At 37.2% G+C, this 21,983-nt stretch overlaps 1 protein-coding gene across 6 annotated transcripts in view; it reads left to right on the plus strand.

Moving 5' to 3' along the window:
• Positions 1 to 398: 398 nt before the first annotated feature.
• RICTOR (RPTOR independent companion of MTOR complex 2) overlaps positions 399 to 21,983 on the plus strand; it is a 123,699-nt gene continuing 102,114 nt past the window's right edge. For 4 of the 6 annotated variants that reach the window (XM_043599551.1, XM_043599566.1, XM_043599557.1 and 1 more), the window contains exons 1-2: positions 399 to 501; positions 673 to 720. In XM_043599551.1, the coding sequence (XP_043455486.1) occupies positions 453 to 501; positions 673 to 720 (97 nt within the window). In that variant the 5' untranslated portion in view covers positions 399 to 452. Of the gene's footprint in view, positions 502 to 672; positions 721 to 960; positions 1,253 to 8,037; positions 8,080 to 21,983 lie in introns of those variants that run through there. The other 2 variants (XM_043599575.1, XM_043599586.1) reach the window with 2 other exon arrangements.

The raw sequence follows: 21,983 nt of genomic DNA on the forward strand, positions 1-21,983 counted from the left end.
GGCTTGAAAGCAAGCCGGAGAATCAGGCAGGATGGTTTCCGCAGGTGGCCGGTCGGCCGCATCCCGGCCTCCTCCCAGCTCGCCCCGGCTCTGATTACAGTTTCCGCGGCACTGGAGGGGAAGCATCCTCCACGCTGCAAACTCTCATCAATGGGATTCCCCTCGTGGGAAATGCCATCTCCCAGCCGACATGCTCTCGGAGGGCCACGCGCGTCGCCGCGACCTCGCGCACCCCGGTGGACGGACGTGTGCGCGCGCCGCGAGCTGCACAAGAGACCCCAGCTTGGCCCCGCGCTCCCTCCACGCCCGGGGTTCAGTCGGCACCACCCGCCGCCTGCCGCCGCGGAGGGGCGGGGGAGATGCCGCGGGGGGCGGGCGCGGCGCGCGGGGAGGGGAAGGGGTTCTCGCGCGATTGGGCGAGGTTTCCGGTGTTGTGACTGAAACCCGTCAATATGGCGGCGATCGGCCGCGGCCGCTCGCTAAAGAACCTCCGAATACGAGGTAAGCCCGCTGCAACCCTCACCCCCCGCCGCCTGGGGCCCGCGACCCCTGGCCCTTGCCTCCCCCTGGCCCTGGGCAGGCGGAGCGATTAGGGGCGCTGGCCGGAGCCAGGGCTGCCGCCGCTGGCCTGCGAACGAATCCTAATTGGAGCTGTGTGTCTGTTTCGTGCAGGGCGGAATGACAGCGGCGAGGAGAACGTCCCGCTGGATCTGACCCGAGGTAACGTGGGGCGCCGCGGGCGCCGGCGAGGGCGCGCTGCTGGGGAGGAGCTGGGGCCCGGGGGCAGGGGGCAGGGGCGGGCCCCGCACGGGACCCGCGGGGGTGCGGGAGGCAGAGCCCGAGCCCCGCCTGCTGGCCCGCAGGAGCGGAGCCCGGGGCCGCCTCCCGGGACCCATCCCCCTTCCCGATGCCCGCTTTCCTCGCCCCGCGCCCTTCTCCGGGCCTCTGGGTGCGGCGGGTGCCGGGGAACGCCGAGCGGGACTCGGCGGAGCCGGTGACCCTCTGGGTTGCCTGGACCCCCGAGGGAGCGTTTAACTCCCATCCCGGAGCTCGTGCAGCCATTCGCCCGGAGGCGGCCGGCGGGAGGTAGAGGCTGTTATTTAGGTTGCCGGAGGATGTCTGAGGGAAGAGCGACCACATCCTGCCCTACCCGTCCCCCAGAGCAGAAGCCGGACCTGCTGGGTTCTGCTGCCTGCGTGACTGCTTTTCTCTTTGCCCACCGCTCTGGGGGACCCGGAGCATTGATAACTCGGTAGTGAAACCTAGAGTCAGTGACTGTGGCTAAGTGTCTGGTTTACGCTGTAGTTCATTCCTGTTTCCCTTTCCCGGGCGGCTGGGACTGTAGTTGGCAAAGACCGCCCCCTCACCCTCGCTGCAGGTTCATTGTTTACCTTCTGCAGTGGCGATGGGTTTGTTTACACCTTCGGAACTGGGCGAATCCCGGTTGTATTTTTAAGGACCTAATCCTGCTGCTGGCCAGTGTATCTTCTGTTAGGCACCGTACTGGACTTTATTCGACAATACCTGGCTGAAGATTTAGTAGTTATATACACGGTTTTTCTTTTTTCTTCCACGGTAAACAGGATCTGGTCTGCTGATTCCGAAGAAGTCATATTTCACACCGGCTGTAGCATAGAGTGTAAAGTGGTTCAGCTGTACAGAGTCAGTTTCCTTTTTTGAGATCCAAAAAACACTTTAGGATGTTAAAAAGAAAAGTCATAAACATTCTAGAAAAAATAAAAAATTTAACCTACGTTCTATTTGACGTAGTGACTTATCTAAAGTATTTGTCAGACGCGGGCTCCTTGTTGAGGCTCATCTCTGGTATTTAAGGCATTGTCTAATTTGTTTTATTTTGTATGTCAAAGTGTAAGATAACTTATTAACTAAACGTCTACTTTTCATTTAGCTACAAGAGTGCATTTTTGTAAGAATATTTTATTCTGAAAGTTCAGGGACTTTGTTTTGGGTGAACTAGGCACTGGTGTGAACAGGCAGAAAGATTTCTACTAATGCACTAAATTGGAACATTTTTTCCCCAGCGAATTGGGTTTGAGTGTTAGTGTAGAAAGATGTAAAGCTTTTGACTTTTGTGTAACAGTTTGGAAACTTGACTGTATATATAACAAACACACTTGGAAAATCTGATAAAATATATGTGGGAAAAGATTTTCTAGTAAATTTCTTAACAAAATTGCTACAGGGCTTAACATTAGCATTTGAGTTCTGTAACAGGTATACTTTATTGATTTAATTTCTACATGAGCATATGTGTTTAGATGGAGGTGAAAAGAGCATTTATTAGATAGATCTTCTGTCTTAATGTTCTCATTAAAAACCTGTTTGGATGTGGTACTAGAAATAAATTGTATTTGTGCTTTAAATTGAGTTTGCAGAACTTCTGTGTATAGTGATTTCTGTGGCTGGTATCAGAAGTTTAGTTTGTATAAGAGCTTATGTGCAAATTTGATACCTTTGATTTACTTCAGCCTTACTCAAGTACACAGATAACTCTGTATGTTTGCCATTTAAAATGTTATGCTCCCTGGACAATTAGTGAACACCTATGTCAATAGGTATTTTCAAGATAATGCAAAAAGTAGAAAATGCTATTGCTTGCCTTGACAAAATATACTTCAGTTTGAAATATACACAGCCAGTTGAACCTGATTGCAAAAGGCGTATGCAAGTAAGAGAGGTTATATGAGATTTATTCCTAAATCCTAAGGAAGTTTAGAATAAAAAAAGTAATCTCAGATTCATTATATAGGGAAGCTATTGTTCAAGAAACTGCTATTCTGACAGTCATGTCATTGTTGAAAGAAGATTTGTGGATCTAAAGACGTCTCGTGGATCTAATGTGAAGAAAGTTCAGGAGGAATTATACTTTAGTAATAATTTGAGAATTATAGGCAGTCTGAGTTGCAGCTGAAGGGCAGCTGTTTGTGTATTGGATTACTGTATATTTTAGGTTAAGTTTGGGTAACCAGAACTACTTGTTTTTAATGTGAAGGCAGTGTTTGCTCTCTTTTTAATTGTTTTTATGTAACCTTTGAGAAATTCTTTGTGTAGCTGTCTCACACAGTTCATTGTTATTCCAAAAGGAACCATCAGTATGTAGTGAAAAGAGATGAGACTGTAAAGTCAAATAGTTCTGGATTATAATCTTAGCTGGAATATCTAATAGGTGATTTGAGGCAAGTTATTTGACCTTGCTTGATTCTTGGTTTCTTCATATCCAAGAGAGATAACTTCAAAGGCTTATTAAGAATATGAGAACTAGTGCTTAAAATACTCAGCACAGGAGCTGGTACTTTTGTGAGTGATGTTAACTAAATGTTAGTTGTCTTCCTACACTATGGAATCAAAATTATATCACATTTAAAATATTTCAGAATTGTTTTGAACATCATAAACTTGTTAATAAGGAATTATGGTATTGAGGCTTTCATTTTTTTTGAGACTTACTATTAATTGGGTATAGTCTGTCCGAAGTAGAGTTTTTGAATATAGTTACTGTAAAGAAATAATCTGTGAGATTACCAGTAAATTAGGTCTAAGCAAAGAGTAATCTATTATGTGCAGTTAAGGTAAAATGTAATATTTTATTTTATAGAACCTTAGAATTTTTTCTCTGACTTCAGAAAATTTCTTAGTAATAATATTTTAACTAGTCTTGCAAGCTTTTTGAGGCTCAGGAGAGTTATATGGCACTTTGGTTTTGGTATTGGTTATTAGTGCTGTAGTTCCTTCATACATAATATGTGTCAACTAAAAATTGTTGATGGGTTAATTTTGATCTAGTTTAGGAACTTCATTGCAGTAGATCTCACGGTAAACATATTGGTAATTGTTGCTTTCAGTTTTGTTCAAACAACTACTCTACTTAATTTGTGAAAGTCCCTGATATTTGCTATTGATATCATTTAAATACTCTCTCTGTTTTGCATGCCAATATCTATTTTGAAACCAAAATGCTTCCCTTAGTCACTTCCACTGCAAGGATAGCCTGTTTTTTTTTGTTTTTTTTTTTTTATCAGTCCAGTAGTGTTATCTCTTATGCTACTGAATAACTTGAAAAGACACAGAGTATTCTTCCTGTGTACGTCCTTCTTACTATACAGTAATTTAATCATTATGTTCAGAGTGAATTTAAGGACATGGACAAACCTGTATTCTAATGTAACTATTAGAATATCATTTATTTAAAAGTATTGAGTTTTATATTTTTTGATTATCCAACGCTTTTACTTTTCCATTAGTAAGAAGAAAAAAATGGTCTTAGTTGCTGTTTAATACTTAGAAAAGTAGGAAGGTTATCTGAATGATGCAGATTTGAACAGTACTTTTTGTTTCCTGATTTTTTCTAGACAGCAGATTACTTATGTTGTTTAATTGCTGACTTCAGTTAGACAAAACAAACATTGAATGAATGGCCATTATATCCTAAATGCTGAATTAAGTGCTGAAGGAATGAAGATAAGGAAGATGTTATTCTTTTTAGGAGTTTACTGGAATAGACATAATAAAGTGCCTGCAATATGGAATGAATGATGAGTTAAGTAATCAGACTGCACAAGGACTAGAAGTAGCCTTGAGAAGAAAATGATGACCTGTTTGATGGTTAGAGGATTAGAGAAGCTTCACAGAGTGGTTGACTTATAAGAATAGTGAGCAACATAGTGAAAGGAAACGTGGGCTCTCAAGAGAATATACCACACCTCGGGGAGGGTAAAGTCTTCGTGAAGAGGAGCTGCCTAGGAAGCTGCTGATGTAATCTAAGAAATGGTGGGAGACTAGACGGTGTTGGAGACAAATGAAGGTGAATATATTTTGAAATGCAGTTACCAACTAATTTGTTTTCTTCAGAGTTCAGACTGACTTTGGAGTTCTCTTACTTTGTGCAGAGTACTTACATTTCTTTATTAAGAAGGTAGAAGCTGTCTAATGTTAATTCTGTTTTCTTCTCTCCTTTATTTATTTTTTAAGGTAATCTTTGTGCCTAACCTGGGGCTCAAATTCATGACCCCCAGATCAAGAGTTTCATGCTCTACTTACTGAGCCAACTTTTTATATTTCATACATACTTCAGTTTCCCTGAGTCAGGGAATAAAGCATCTCTGTTCCTTTCTAAGGCTAACCTGGAAAGGCATTTTATGCTCCTGATACTGTTTCTCTAAGATTCTTTGTAGAACTAAGATCCTTTGCTTTTTCATTTCTTCCTTCCTATTGGCTAATTTTTGTCATGTTCAGTAATCATTTCTTGTATCCTTCATATGGGTCAGGTACTAAACCAGGCATGGGATGGTGGTGGGAGGTGTGGAAAGATAAAGACAAAGATTACAAAACAGTTGTTTTTTGATAGGTTCTATAGAAAGAACGGTTTATCATCACTCTGTAGCTTTCTTCCTTAACACTATAGTCTTCTAAGCACAGCTTTCCCCCTGTACTGAAAATAGGTTTTTGAAGGATGCTGGTAATCTCATGCAAAATTCATTGGCATTTTTAAGTTCCCCATTCTATTTTAGTGCTACTACTGTATTAATAGTTTTGTTCCAGGCACTAAAATATGTTATCTCACTTAATCCTTAATAACTGTTTGAAGTATTCTTTTTATCCCTATAGTGGAAGATACAGCCTTTAAAATTCTGAAGGTCTGAAATTTAGGTAAGTAACTCAGTCAGGATCTTAGGGTTAGTGAGTGACTAACTGCAGATCATGCACTTGTAGCCACCACACTGTTGCTATTCTTGCAACTATTTCTTCACTTGACTTTTGTGAAATATTCTCCTACTTCTTTTCCTACCTCTCATGCTGCTCCTTCTCTGTTCACTGACTGGTTTTGCAGCTCCGTAAGCAAGTGAACCCTAAGGTTCTGTCCTTGATCTTCTTGTCTCCTATAATGCTGAGTCCCTGAACAGTCTTATCACTGATGGCTTCAAAAATCCATGAGTTTGGGGCGCCTGGGTGGCGCGGTCGGTTAAGCGTCCGACTTTAGCCAGGTCACGATCTCGCGGTCCGTGAGTTTGAGCCCCGCGTCGGGCTCTGGGCTGATGGCTCGGAGCCTGGAGCCTGTTTCTGATTCTGTGTCTCCCTCTCTCTCTGCCCCTCCCCCATTCATGCTCTGTCTCTCTCTGTCCCAAAAATAAATAAACGTTGAAAAAAAAAAATCCATGAGTTGAAAAAAAATCCAAGAGTTGAGATGGTTATGTTAACTATATTTTTATTCAGACCCTTTATCTTAAGCTTGCAAAACATATTAGCATTTTTTGTCTAGTACTCCTCTAAAAGGCCCAATGTGTAAGACTTTGCATATTCCCATTTCCCTTTCTATTTACCACCACCATCCTTCCTAATACCCAAGCTAGAGACCTACTGCTTTTGTTCAGTTGCCATGGTCCTCCAGTTTGCTTCTGAAATATCTAATGAATCTAGTCTCTTCATATTCCATTGTCATTGGTTTAGTTCACATCTTTATTATCTCATTTGGATGATGTAAAATCTTCTCGAACCTTTTTTCACTTTCTCTACTATATGATCGCCAAGATTATTTTTCTGAAATATAGATCTGATCTTATCATCATTCCCTTAAGTAAAAAACAAAAACAAACAAACAAAAAACCACTTACACTTCACTGCCTCATTTTTGCTCACAGAATCAAGTCCAGATTTCTTAGCTTGGCATTGAAGGCCTTTTATGATTTATTTCAGAATTGTTATCTTCTGTACTGTCTTAATCATATTATTCTGTCAACCTCTGTGCATAGTTTATCTGTTGTAATACACTCTCTTCCTTCTTTACACACAGTGCTTCTCAAAGAGGATGAGAGTTTGCTACTCTAAAGCACCTTCCTCCCCATTCTTGTTCTTTCCCTGTGCAGATAGTGTTATATCCCTGGTTGAGAATCTGCTTTAGTCAAAAATAATTTATTCCTTGTACTTGGCATACAGTTCTATTGACTTGACCTTGGGTAGGTTGTTTCCTCTGCCTAGAATTTCATTTTCAGTACTCTTTATTGAAATCCTAATTTTTTAAGGTCTGGGTCACGTGCTACTGCTAAAAATCATTCCAGTGGGAATTCATTGCTTCCTCCTCTACTTTGCCACATCTGTGTTTATTCCTTTCTAAGTATCTCTTCCCATTGCCTTAAGTTCTTTGTCCACTTGTTCCCTCACCAGATCTTAAGCTTTCCCAGCATCTATCATATAATAATAACTGAAGTATTTATTGAATGGCAGAATGGAGAGAGAGATGGGAAATGGAGTAGTACCGTATTAAGGAGAGTAGAAGTAAAAACATTTTAAGTTTGTAGGCCTGAGGAACAGTGAGATTGAGGGTGCCATGAAATGAAGAAACTCATTTTGGAGGGATGATAATGAGTTCAGCTTTACACTTGAATATCAGGTGATTAAATCTATGAAAGATGTATAAAAGGTAGCTGTGAGTACCAGAATGGTTCTGAAGTTGTGATCTGATTGTTTCCTGCATAGGTCATTGAGAGAAGAAGAATGTAAATGTAGTTAGAGCTAAAGACTTGAGTATTAGAGGATGAGCTGATGAGAGTGTCTGTCATAGTGTAGGAGTCAATGACAAAAAGGTGGCCAACAGAAGAAAAGAAAACTAGCAAGACTATGATCTCTGAAGCCAAGAGGAGAGTTTTGGTTGAAGAGGCGGTGAAACTGTGGCATTGAAGTTGACGTCTGGAATACTCAGTTTTACTTAATCTGAGGATATTGGCTTGCTATTTAACCTCTCTGGGCTTCAGTTTCCTGAATTTCTAAAACACATACTAAGTTACATGTTTAATAGTGTCACTTCCGTCTTTGTGATTCTCAGCTATCACGTTTCTGGGATATTGAAAGGTTAAAAGAAAGCATTACAGCCTTGTTAAATCACTGTGAGAAGTATTCCCATGAACCGCAATGAATACATGTAGGAGTGATGGTATTTCATAGCACTTTAAATGTAAATTATAGTCAACTCTCAATTTCCTTTTAAGTGATCATCTGCAGTGACTTGCCTCCTCCCCCTCCCAGGTCTCAGGCTACTGAAAATAGGGCTGTGAAAAGCACAGTGGGGTGAGTGAATGGTTTGCATGCCTGTGTATCTGTACCTCTATCACCAAGCTAAATACAGTCCACTCTCATTTACCTGCACTTAATAAAAAGGTGAATAATGATGGAAGAGTGCTAAATTACATAATCTAAATAGCATTATTTATATGTGGTTTGGGAAGATTTTGTATGCTTTCCTCCCCTGCAGTAGATTGATGTGTCTTTTATGTGAATGATTAGCATCAATTTTTATTTCCTGAGCAAATACTATTAGAATAGCAAACATAGATAGGCTAAAATATATATTAGGTAATCCACATATGAATAATTGAGAGTTGACTGTTAATGCTTTTTGGATCATCCATTGTTTTGTATTATCTGTGCTTTTTTGTTAGTGTGGCCAGGTTAAAACTGATGAGCTACTTTTATTTTATCTCTGCAATGAATATACTTTAAATATTATGCAGATGCCAAACTAAGTTGAAAATAATTGTGTAAAACTAGCTAAATATATGTCCAAAGTCACAGGATTGAAAGAGAACCTAAACCTAAGTACATTCTTAAAATTCATTCTTATTATTAAGTCTGGTCCAGACAGATTGCATAAACTGAGCAGAGCACCTGGTAATGATGAAATTTCTATAAAGTACAATGAAATTGAGGATATGCTGAGACTTCAAAATATCTTATTTATGGATTCAGTTGAGTTTATTAAGAAATACAAAAATAGTTCTTTAATTACCTGGATTTTTAAAAATTTGGCTCTTTTAATTACTTGGCCATTTTTTACCCCACTATGTTGAAGATTTAGATTTATAGTGGTTAATGTCAGTCAGCATATTTTTGATCAGTATATTATATAATTGTGTTAGTAAGTGTTACCGTGAATCAGGAAGGCCAATTCTTGGCTTCAAGTTTATATTACGGTTGGGATATACCTATATCAGGGCATAATATAAGTAATAATATTTGAAGAGCCTGTCAGTTGTCCTTATAAAGGAATCAGAATCTGGAGGAATTCAGAAAAAAATGGGAGACAGGTAAGGAATAGCTTAGAGGAAAGACCTCACAATAGTCTTGACACCTATAAGACCTTTGCTTAAAAGGGTAGCATTTGAATAGGTAGAACTTTGGATCAGTGTTTTAAAAATTGTAACTTAATTTTGTGAACCAACACATTCCTGGAATATTATTCAGTATTTGAAGGTAATGTTGAGAAAAAGTTGGTGATGAGTTCTGTGTGTAAATGTCTTAATTATTAAGATTGATTACATTTCAAAGTAGGGCTCTTTTGACTTTGAAGGTAGTTTGGGACTGGACTGAGAGCTTATAGGCATATTGTGAAATAATTGTGTGCTTGTGACTATGAGTATATAAATGCTTGGCTGTTATTCTAAATCCAAATATAAATGATTTTTTTTCTTCCATTGTTTTGTAGTATATGTGTTTCCTTTCCCCATCGTTAATTAATACTGCATGTTCAAAGGGCTCTGTAAATTTGTTACCAAACTTCTAGATGTATGCAATATGGAGATAGAGATTATAAATGAGATGGGTATTATTTTCGTTATTTTCCACACCAAAATGACCATTTTTTTGATCTCAGAATTAAACGTTTGGCCTTACAGTGAGATAGAATATTTGAAATTAAAATCATTCTGAAAAGCGTGGAATGTTTCATTGCTAAATCCAGACACCCTACCCAGGCCTCTAGTTATTTGGGTAAAGGGTGTACTGGGGAAATTATTGCTTTTACTAAAGCAGCAAAATGAGAGTTGAATTGCCACTTGCAGGGATTTTAGTAGTTTTGTTCAGAATCTAGTGTAATTTCATGTGTTTCTTGTAATGAATAAAGAGTGAAGAGACATAGAGCTGTAAACAAAGAAGACTACCAAGTAATTTACTTTCAGTTACTTAGAAGGAACAACTTACCAGATAAAAGTGTATTTAACTGCTTTTAGATGTTTTTATATGTATATATGTATATGTATATATATGTATACATATGTATATACATACACACACATGTGTAGTTTCATACTTTGAGAAATCACATCTTAAGATAGTATACTAATTATTTCCATGCTTAATGTTCATCCCTCGTATACTAAAACTTTTAATTGCCCTGCTTTTTCTCCACTCATAATTCTGTGTAATACACTCCCTAAACTTCACACCACTACCGTCACCACCAGCCCCCTCCCCCAAGGGGAAAAAAAAAAAAAAAGAGAGAGAGAGAGAGAGAGAAAGGAAAAAGAAAAAAACTGAGGGGAATAGAGTTGCAGAAAGAGAGAAGACTCCAGTGGTTGGAGGTAGGTGAGCTGTGAACTCTTAACATTTAGCTATATGGCAGTTTCTGTGTGTGTGACCAGGTGGCTGGTAGAATATTGTGGAACATTTTATTTACATGTGTTGTGGATAAGTTTTTAATCATATCTGTCACATGATTAGTATAAAATCATGATAATGGACTATTTGAGTACAAATAGCTGTTTTCTACTTTGTTTAATTTGAATGACTTGTGGTTTTATTTTATTGCTGTAGCTTGTATTTCCAATGTTATTTTTGAATGGCATACATAACTTGGTCCAAACAGGTCAGATTAATTCTTCTGTAAGATTTCGTGAGTCATATGAGGATAATTCTCAACATCAGTTTTTACAGCTTTTTAGTGAGTTAAATTTTAGATTAGCATAGCCTTAAAAATGTTTAAATCACTTTATGTATTTTAATAAGAACCTTAAAATAGCCTTTTTCTCCTTTTTCATGGGAGAATTTAGTGTTCTATGTTCATGTTTCAGCATTGTTTTGAATATAGAAATATACATTATTGTTTTACCTATCGAAATGGAAGACATTTAAAAGGATGCTGATTATGCTTCAAAAGGAAATAATAAAGGAGAAGAGTAAGGGATTTGGATAAACTGTAGCAGTTGTCTTTTCTTCTTGTTATTATTCTTCTAATAGTTGTTTTATTTTAAAAGTTTAGACTTATTTTTGAGTTCTAGGAAAAAAATTTCATTTATATCAGTAATTGTTTCTATATTGTAAAGGTACGGTAGAGAAAAAGTGTAATTATTTTTAAAATAAGTAATGAGAGTAAATGTTCACTTGGGGTACTGGAATATGAGTGGATTTGGGGGAGGTGTGTGTATATACACATTATGTTTATTTTAACTATATTGGAAGCTACTTTTATTTTATTAGCTCTCTCTCATTCAAAATAGGAATCTTCTCTCTGCTATCTGACAAATGTCATCCATCATTATTCAAACCTTTCACTTATAGGTATCTTATTCAGTGTTGTTTAGTTCTTTGCTGAGCAGCCATGTTTGTTAATGAAATTCTTATGAAATTAGCCAAAATTTAATAAAGGAATCGCTTTTCAGTGATCGATCCTAGTTCCTTCATTTTTTATTTTCTAAGTATTTACACATAAAAGTAGTAGGTGTACTCAAGTTGGATGCTGCCATGCGCTATTAGACTCTTAACTCTTTTCTGTGATACAGGCCAATCACCAAGTACTAATGAGTACTGCTTGTGTGTCCAGCATTGTGCTGGTTGCTAGATTTTTAAGACATGGTCTTTGATTACAAAAAAAAAAATAGCCACCACCATATTTGGAACTTTACTATATGCTAGAAACTGTTAAAAACATTACTTAAATTATCTAATGTAGTCTTCCTACAGTTCTTTTCTTTTTTTTTTTTTTTTTAAGTTTTTAATGTTTATTTCTTTTTGAGAGAGATAGACACACAGACTGGAGCGGGGGAGGAGCAGAGAGAGAGGGGGACACAGAATCCGAAGCAGGATCCAGGCTCTGAGCTGTCAGCACGGAGCCCAATGCGGGGCTCGAACACAGGGACTGGGAGATTATGACCTGAGCCAAAGTTGGACGTTCAACCGACTAAGCTACCCAGGCGCCCCCAGTCTTCCTACATTTCTAAAACATATCTCTTAATATCCTTATATCACTGATGAAGAAAGTGGGGCCCAGAGGATGCCTAACTAGCCCCACCCAGGTCATAAATGCCAGTAAAAGAGAGAGGTAGGATTCAGATCCCATTCACTATTTTTGATTCTAAAACCTATGCATTTAACCCTTTATAATCTTTTTAAAAACAAGGACAATAGAAGATAAATGATATTGCTGGAATAACTAGTGACTAAATAAGTATGCTATATATTGTAGTGATGTCAATTTGGAGCCCTCAAGCAGGCTGTTGGCTGAGCTCTAAAATGTACATTTTAACGATTTTGGATAAAATTATTTCTGTAACTATTATGTACTCCCCTTTCTTAAGAAGGATATATCAACTATATTTTAACTTTTTATCTTTAGCTGGGGTCATCATAATGAATGTCGATTATTGTGTGGGAGGAGGAGGGGGCAATTTATTAATACCTTGTATGACATTGGACTGCTCTTTTTGATCTTACGTGCTGTGTCCTTGTACTCAGCTATCACTTTACATTGCAACTATCATTCTTACATTTAGCAGTCCTTTGTTTTTTTACTTTTACAGTGTTGTAAACTAGAAACTAACTGGAGTTGTTAATATTATATGGAAAACAAATATAAATATGTTGTGATTATGAAGAATTAAGGAGCCCTACTGACAATAATATATGTTACCTGTAATGACTAAACCTGTTGAAGATACATACTTTGAGTCTTTATTGCCATTTTTCGGAGTGCTTACTTTTACATCCTGGTTGTTTTCCAGATAGCATTGCCTCATAGCATGGTTTAAAGCAGGTAAGGTATGACTTTGATAGGGTTAGAATATATGTATACAATATGGATGGTAGGATTATATAAAGATAGACATTAAGGTACAAAATATGACTAATATGAACAAAATAACATTAAATAATGTGCTAATTGCATAATATAGAGACATTCTAGCTCTGTAGCTAAGAACATGGCCTTTAGAGTCAGACAGATCTGGATTTGAATCTTGATCCTGCCTCTTAGAAGTTTTTTTGAGTTTGGACAAGTTGCCGTCTCTGAGCATGTTTTCTCATCTCTGCTGGAATAACACTTATTTGAGAAATGAATGAAATGTTTATAAAATATTTACTATAATTTTGGCACATAGATATAAATAAATAGATATTGGGTGTTCTTTAATGGTAATTTAAAGCAGGGGAGATGAGAGAAGGGAGAGAGAGGTATGAGCTGGGAAAAAAATAAAAGAAAGTGGGACACTGTTACAGCTTTGAATGAGCAGGATGTGGTTAAATCAAGAGGAATGGAGTGTGAATAAAGACATTAAAAATTTTACTGAGATGAATAAGGATATAGAATTTTAGTATTCATACTGGATTTGTAAAGTAGGGGTAAGTTATTGAGGGCCTTGAAAACTACATGGAGATGTTAGACCCTCTTTTTACATGTTAAAATGCCTAATATATTGAGAGCAGTAAATATTACTAAATTTTTTAGTTTATTTTCTGAAAAACTTTTAGGGTTTTTTTTTTGAGAGAGAGAGAGAAAGAGAGAAAGACAAAGTATGAGCAGGGGGAGGGGCAGAAAGAGAGGGAGACAGACCATCAGAAGCAGGCTGCAGGCTCTGAGCTGCCAGCACAGAGCCCAACGCGCAGCTCAAACTCATAAACCATGAGATCATGACTTGGGCTGAAGTCAAGTACTTAACTGACTGAGCCACCCAGGCGCCCCTGTTTTTTATTTAAAGGAAACATGGATCCAAAAAATGTTTGTCATAATTGTATAGTCCAGTACATTTTGACAAATTGAACATATGGATGATCAGAACCCCAATCAAGAATCAGAATATTGCAATACCTCTGAAGCTCTCATTGTGTCTCTTTCCAGGCACTACTTCCCCCCATGAAGGATACCACTATTTTGACTTCTAACACCATAGACTAGTTTTGTCTGTTTCTGAACTTTCTGTAATACATCCATACAGTATGTACTCTTGTATCTGATTTCATATGCCCAGTGATCAATGGGCATATGATGGTGTTACATCACCATGTATGTTGTATATAAAGTGTATATCAGGTATGTCATGATATGGATGGATTCTTTCCTTTTGAAATGGGAGTGGATTTATGTGAGTGGACAGGGTTTGGAATAATGAGATTAATTCCAACTTTCCTTAAAAAATTAAAATCATTTCCTGAATATCTCAGTCTTTTGCCTCTTTAGACTGACTTTTTGCTTCAATAGTTTGTAGCCAGTTAACACATAGGTGAATTTTTTGTGTTTTGTTTTTTTCTTAAGGATTATTCTAAGAAAAAGTATAATCAGATCAAAATAAGCTGCTCAAAGCTACAGGTTAGAAAAAAATTTGGAAAAATTAGAATTTCAACTCAATAACAGTTTTGCATTGACCTAATAAAATTGGTGGGATGATTACTGAAATTGGTTTGGTATTTCTACAGGGAAAAAGGGAGGATAATAAACACTTTTTGGTCCTCACTTCAGTAATATTCGTATATGGAAATATCAGTGTGTTAATGTGTTAGATTTACAACATGCAGTTTCAGGTATTCATCAAAGTTGACAAGTTGTTAGAGAACGCAATAGAGAGATGCTTCTTCAAAGAGCATAAGTGTTTAAATGTCTTTTCTGATTCTCTTTCTTAAGAGCTCAAAAGAGACCTTTAGAACTCTGTCTGATTCTTCTCCAGGTTTCCCACATGAAGGAGCAATAATGTGATTGAATTTTTTAGTAGATTTATTAGAACTTGATGAGACTAAGTGAGAGTGTCTAGGACCTACCTCACTGACAGTTATAAAGTGTCTTTATGTGATTGTTTTTCTGTCTTTCCCTTAGTATTTTTCAGTTTCCCTCACAGGTTTCTGTTTCTTTTTCTATTTCTAGTCTTTCTTCTGGTGACTCTTTAATGTAATAGGACATGCCATAGTAATGGACTTTTTTTTTTTTTTTTTTGCTGTATCTGATAGTGCTTTATGTTCTTTGCTTTAAAATAAATTTTAATTGTTAAAGAATTTTTTGTTTTTGTTTTTACTTAATGCTTCATTAGATTTTGGGGATTTTCCCCTGAGAGTTGGTGATGCTTTGATAGAAAAAAATTTCACTGCTCATCTCTTGATGCTTGTCTCCAAGAAATTAGAACTGAGTATTGCATAGGAAATTGATTAAACACTTGAAAGCAACTTAGCAATATGTGCTAAGCATAGATTAGTAGAATAAAGAACACTTTACTTATTTCAGTATGCAAGAACAAGAGTAAATGTGAAAGTGAAACAAGTATTCACTATACTGGAGGTGGAGAAGTTTCTGATAAAGTGCATTTTCTAAATGTCGATAATTTAAAAAATATTAGTATTCGCTTTCTTTTAAATATTCAAAATGTTTTAAATTTTCATGTGTCTACTCTGGAAGTATGGAAAACAATGAGTTTGGAATTCCCTGAAGGCAGGAACATTTAATAGCCTTGGAAGATCCTTGCTGATTCTGAATCTAGACTGTTTAGTTCACTGAGTGTGGATTATTTGCTATCAGAAGAATACTTGATTTTAATGGTCAATTGTGAGTGATTGATTCTATCAATTAAGAATGACAAAATGCAGTAAATCTATATTTTTAGCCATGTTTTTCAGGATTATGTTACTGCTCTTGTACATACGGTACATCATTTATTTTCCACCTGTTTTAAATGATTTTTCCTAGAATAGAACTGAAGTAATACAGTAAATTGTTGGCTGTCCAGCACGATCAGAGCTTGGTCTAAAATGATTATTAAAACATTACAAAATGTGAAGTTATCAAATGATGTGTTGGTTTAGCAGATAATCTAAAAATCATATACTTTGAAGTAGATGTTTCCTTTAAGCAGTCCCCTTGGAAGAATATATACTTGTGCTAGTGATGATGTCACTGTTCAAAACATTTTAAGAATTCTGCTTCTGAAGATTGTTAAAACTTATAATATAGTCCTTTAAATTGCTATTTGATTTATCCTTTGGGGATGAATTGGAGGTTGGGAACTGATCAACTATAAATTGGGCTCAAACAAAATGGGGATTCATTGATTTTTTTTTTTTTTCACTAATTTGGAAAGAAGTCACTGAGCACCTGCTATATTCTCAGCACTGTATTAAATACTGGAATGTGTATGACAAGAAAATTTTTCTAAAAAATATGCTACCACTCTATGGGATGACTCCCATTGTAATCTGGTCTCTGGCTACCTCTGCATACATTCTCATTTCCTAATACTTTTACTCTATTTGGCAAAACAGTCTCCTTGCCATCCACTCCTACTCATACTCTCTTTTTAGAGCCAGAATCTTTGTACCTCTGTTACATTCTGTCTGAATTGTTCTTCCCCCAATATTTGTAGGCTTGCTCCCTTACTTCACCTAATTCTCTGCTCAAGTAGCAGTTTATCAGTGAGGCCTGCTCTGATCATTCTATTGCAGGTAGTCCCCATCTCTGCCACTTTCGATTCTTTTATATTGTTTCCTCTTCCATTGCCTTTGTCACTACTGCTATTACAGTATTGTTTGTTTTTCTTTTAGAGTATAAGTTTTGTGAGGACACTTTTGTCATTCACCATGGTATCCTCAGTGCCTAGAACAACCCCAGCACATTCTATGTACTTGATTAAATATTTATTAGCTGAATAAATGATGTCAAGTTTATATTTTAGTGTGAAGGCTCCATATTGCTCACTCAGTATCTCAGCCATGTAGTCACTTCTATCACTATGTTTCAAACTTAATAATTATCTTATTACAAAAATCTTTCTATATTTCTCATCTGGGTTAAGAGCAGTACTTTAATGGGGCCAAAGCAGACACCCAGGAGACATCCTAGCCTCATTCCTTGTCCTTATTTTACACATCAAATCTGCGACCAGATGATGATTTTGTTTCTGAAATACCTGTCAAATCTGTTATTTTTATTTCTGCTGCCATACGTTTATTCAGGCCCCCATTTACTTTCCTGGAGGAATGCATTGGCTTCATAACTAGTCTCTCTATTCTAGTTCTGTCCTTATCTAACCTACTCTCTTTACTGTAGCTAGCAACAAGTTTTCTACAGAGTTAATTTTAATTTCCAAAGCAGGGTTCAGTATCTTCCTTCTTTGGGCTTTTATAGTATATAGAACTTTCTGTGTTACCTTGTTTATAATATTGTGCCTTCCTCAGTCACCGTTGACAAGTATTTATTGACCTTTCCTATGTTCAGGGTACCATTCCTTTCCTGGTGATTCAGTGGTAACAGAGATTGAGTCTCTGCCCTTGAGGAGATTATATTCCAGTGGGGAGAATGCAGACACACACGTGAACATAGAATGTTAATTACTAATAAATGTTCTGAATAATGTACAGTTGGATATTTGAAAGAGAGTTGAGTGGTGGTTGGGAGGATTGTCAGAAAAAGCTTCTCTGAAGCAATGATACTTAGTTGATTTAGGACTAACAAGGAAGCACCAAGTGAAGATCTATGGGGGAATGTCTGCTTCTTCCAAGTCGAAGAACATACGGTACAAAGGCCCAGAAATAAGGAAAGAACAAGTAATGGCTAGTGCTGAATGAATGAGAGGAAGAGTGGGGGGTAGGAGAGCAGAGAGGCAGGCAAGTAATATCTTGGGAGATTGTGGTGTGCTTGTAAAGGGAAGCTATTAGAAGGTTTTAAGCAGGGGAGTGACGTTACCTGATTTAGAAGGATCACTCTGGCTGTTTTCTGGATAATGGACTGAGGTCCCTGGAGAAGGCTATGCATGACACATGCCACTAAATCAATGTTAATTGAATGAATAAGTGAGTGAATTAATCCTTTCACCTTATATCCAGTTTGAATCACGTGAAACTTAAGTATTCAAGAGAAAGCCACCAAACCTACATTGCAGAAATGATGATTGCACTAAAATAGGTCACTTTTTTGTGACCTATTTCAATAGGCTGTTGGACACATGTCCAACCCTAATCACTTTAGTATTTTGAGGTAGCAAATAATGTCTGAGTTGTCATTAATAATGACAGTTCTTTGTGACTGTGAATAGAAATGTATTCATTTATTCAGGTAATTATTGACTGTATATCATAGGCAGAGTACTTTATTCTGATAAGTTTTCTGAAGTTTCAAGATGGAGATTACAAGATAAATCAGATCTTGCTCTTAAAATTAGTTGCTCGTCATTCAAAAAAATGTAGACGGGTTGGATAGTTAAGCTTGATTGACAAATTAGGAGATTGAGAAGGGAGTTATTAGGCTTGCGTAACCTCTGTAAAATATGATTCCGTTCATTTCACTTTCCTGGTGCTGCTGCTAGATGTTTTCTTTAGGTGTTGAATCTATGATTGGAAGTATAAAAAGTAAGGAAAATAGAGGAATGGGGGAAGTTAATTTTATTTTTGGGAGAAGTTAATTTTACCTTTATTCTCTTTAATGTGTTTTAAATTTTTATTCTGAATATGGGCTCTGATAAATAAGCAGGATAGCAGGTAAATTTTGGGGGGAAATCTTGTCTTACGTCATAACTTTTATTTATGTATTTTTAAAATTGTCCTTTTTTTTTTTTTTAAGTAACTTTGGTCCCTGCAATAAGCTGTCTTTTAGCATCTAGATTTTCAGCTGTTTCAGCTGGTTGTTCAAGCTAAAAATCCTTACTTTTTACCCAATTTTGCTTTTTTTTTTTTTTTTTTTTTAGTTTATTTATTTTGAGAGAGAGAGAACCAGCAGGGGAGGGGGCAGACAGAGAGGGGGGCAGGGATCTGAAGCAGGCTCCATACTGACAGTAGAGGCCAGTGCAGGGCTTGAAGTCATGAACCGTGAGATCAAGACCTAAGCCAAAGTCAGAAGCTTAAGTGACTGAGTCACCCAGGGGACCCTAATTTTGCTTTTTAATTCTGTGCATGAACAGTTATTATTGTTATTTTTTAGTAATCTCTACATGCAACGTGGGGCTTAAACTCATGATGCCAAAGTCAAGAGTCATGAGTCACGTGCTGTTATGAATGAGCCAGCCAGGCGCCCCTGTGCGGGAACATTTATTTATTTAATAAATATTTTTTTATTTGCCAGGTAGAGTTCTGAGTCCTGATTTTTTTTTTTTTTTTTTTTTTTGAGAGAGAGTGAGAGAAAAGGGGGTGGGGGAGAGAGAGAGAGATAGAGAGAATGGGGCAGATCTCACTGAGATCATGATCTGAGCCAAAATCATAAGTTGGATGCTTAGCCGACAGAGCCACCCCGGCGCCCCCTGAATATTTTTAAAAGAAATTATGGAATAACTACATTTGTGCCTTTGGCAAAGTAAAACCCTACTTTAAGGTTGGCAAATGAATGTGTGTGCTATGGCAGAAGTTGCTCAGGGATCATGGCATTCTTTCCCGTGAGGACTACTGAGACTGCACAATCCTCAGTGTAGTATTCCTGGCAACCCTAGGGTTGACACTAGACTTGAAACGTGTTTTGCCATAACAAATATGATTATATAATGTCTGGGTGTTGGTTTGTTGATTGAGGGACGTTTTTCATTTTTAGCAAATAGAGAAGGAGGACTTAACTGTTACTAAGTTGTATTATTGTTTTTTAATGTTAGCATTTCCCAGAGAAAGTATTGGAGCAAGCCATGGTAATAGCCTAAAATAAATTAAGAGAAATATGAAAAATTTTGATGAGTGATCTGCCTTTAAAAAATAATTGAGTGTTTATTTGAGTATTTGAGTGTAATCCTAATTAACACTCAATTGAACACTTTTACATGCTATGTCAGTTTAATCTCTAGAAGTACCATGCATGTGATTCTTAACTGATACTGTGATTTCTTCATTTGTTATTTATCCCTTGATCCTGAACTGAGCATTTTTAGTAAGCCAAACTTTACACTAAAGAAAGACTTCATGGGTTAGGAACTAGTGTAGTTGAAGTTTAATGGTGTGGAAGCTTAAAACTGAAGCTGAATAAGCTGAACTCTAAACCTAGAGTTTAAAGTTGGTGGAAACTTTGGAGATGACTTAATGTAGTGAGACTTTTTAAAAAAGAAGAGGGATTTCTCTATATAAAGGTAGATCAGCTGTTACTGTACTTTGAGGAGACAATCTAGTATTAAGTTGTTTGAGATAAACTGGTCAGAAACACCCCCCACAATTGTTTTTATTGTATGCTTACACACATGCACACACATAAAATAAGAATTGTAAATTATGTGAAATAACATTATTCCCAACCTTATTGGTAATTTGTACAGATCTGAACTAACTACTGTTTACTTTTGTGTTACTGTATTTTTTTCTAATACCAGTTTAAGCTGTTTTGCTTAGAAGATTAACATTGTTTCTTTTTTTGAAAATATACATTCCTAATTATTACTGTGAAATGAAAATTGTGTTTGTAGTAGGGAAGACCTGGATTCAAATTCTTGCTCCATAATACGCAGGGAAATCTTGGACATGCTGTTTAATTTTCTGAGCCTAAATTTTCTCATACATGGGAAGGGATATGATATTGTGCATCTTGCAAGATTATTGTAAGTATTAAATGAGAAAATTTGTTCAAAGACTTTAGCTTCATGTCTATCAAGTGCTTAGATAAAAATCCAGAGGGTGAGTGTTATTAAATTAATAATAGTTATTTATCCATTCTTTTGATCACGGACATTTGGGTTGTTTGTAGTTCCTTGCTATTATGAACAATTATAGACAATGATTTTACACATAGTCTTTTAAAAAATTGTTTTTTTTAATGTTTATTTATTTTTGAGAGAGAGACAGAGTGTGAGTGGGGGAGGAGCAGAGAGAGGGAGGGAGACACAGAATCCAAAGCAGACTCCAGGCTCTGAGCTGTCAGCACAGAGCCTGACACGAGGCTCGAACTCACAAACCATGAGACCATGACCTGAGCTGAAGTCAGACGCTTACCGGCTGAGCCACCCAAGTGCCCCTGATTTTATACATAGTCTTATACATGAATTGTGGTACTCAATACTTAAATTTCTCTGAGTTAATAGAACTTGATGTAGTAGAATCACTGCTTATATATCTCTGTATATCTCTATTATCTCCTGTATCTATATCCTCAGAGTAGCAATATGTAAGAATTGCTCCTGAGTCTACTTTTGTCAACACTTGGGATTATTAGATTTTTATTAAAAATACGATGTTATGAAAATTATTAAATATAGACATAAGTAGAGACAAAAGTATAGGAACCCTCATGAATTGCTCACTCCATTTCAACCATTGTAAACCAATCTTATTTTAGCTGTATATCCTCCTCCTTCCCTAGTGGATAATTTTAAAGGTTTTTTTTTTTTGTTTTTTTTTTTTTTTAATGTTTATTTATTTTTGAGACAGGGAGAGACAGAGCATGAATGGGGGAGGGTCAGAGAGAGAGGCAGACACAGAATCTGAAGCAGGCTGCAGGCTCTGAGCTGTCATCACAGAGCCTGACATGGGGCTTGAACTCAGGGACCGTGAGATCGTGACCTGAGCCGAAGTCAGTCGCTTAACTGACTGAGCCACCCAGGCGCCCTGCTAGTGGATAATTTTAAAACAAATCCCAGGCATATAATATTTAATTTGTAAATATGTCAGTATGTATCTCTAAGGAATAGGGACTTTAAAATCTGTAACTATAGTACCATTAATACAACTAAGTAAATTAACAGTAATTTCTGTATCTCATCTAATATTCAGTTAATGTTCAAATTTCCTGATTATTGGACAGGTAAATTATCATACAGGTAACATTTTAAGTTAGGTTTCATACAAGGTTCATACACTTTTGATTAGTTTTTTTTTTTTTTTTTTAATTTTTTTTTTTTCAACGTTTATTTATTTTTGGGACAGAGAGAGACAGAGCATGAACGGGGGAGGGGCAGAGAGAGAGGGAGACACAGAATCGGAAACAGGCTCCAGGCTCTGAGCCATCAGCCCAGAGCCCGACGCGGGGCTCGAACTCACAGACTGCGAGATCGTGA

This window comes from Prionailurus bengalensis, chromosome A1 (genome assembly GCF_016509475.1).
Source record: "Prionailurus bengalensis isolate Pbe53 chromosome A1, Fcat_Pben_1.1_paternal_pri, whole genome shotgun sequence".
In the NCBI taxonomy this organism is placed as follows: Eukaryota; Metazoa; Chordata; class Mammalia; order Carnivora; family Felidae; genus Prionailurus; species Prionailurus bengalensis.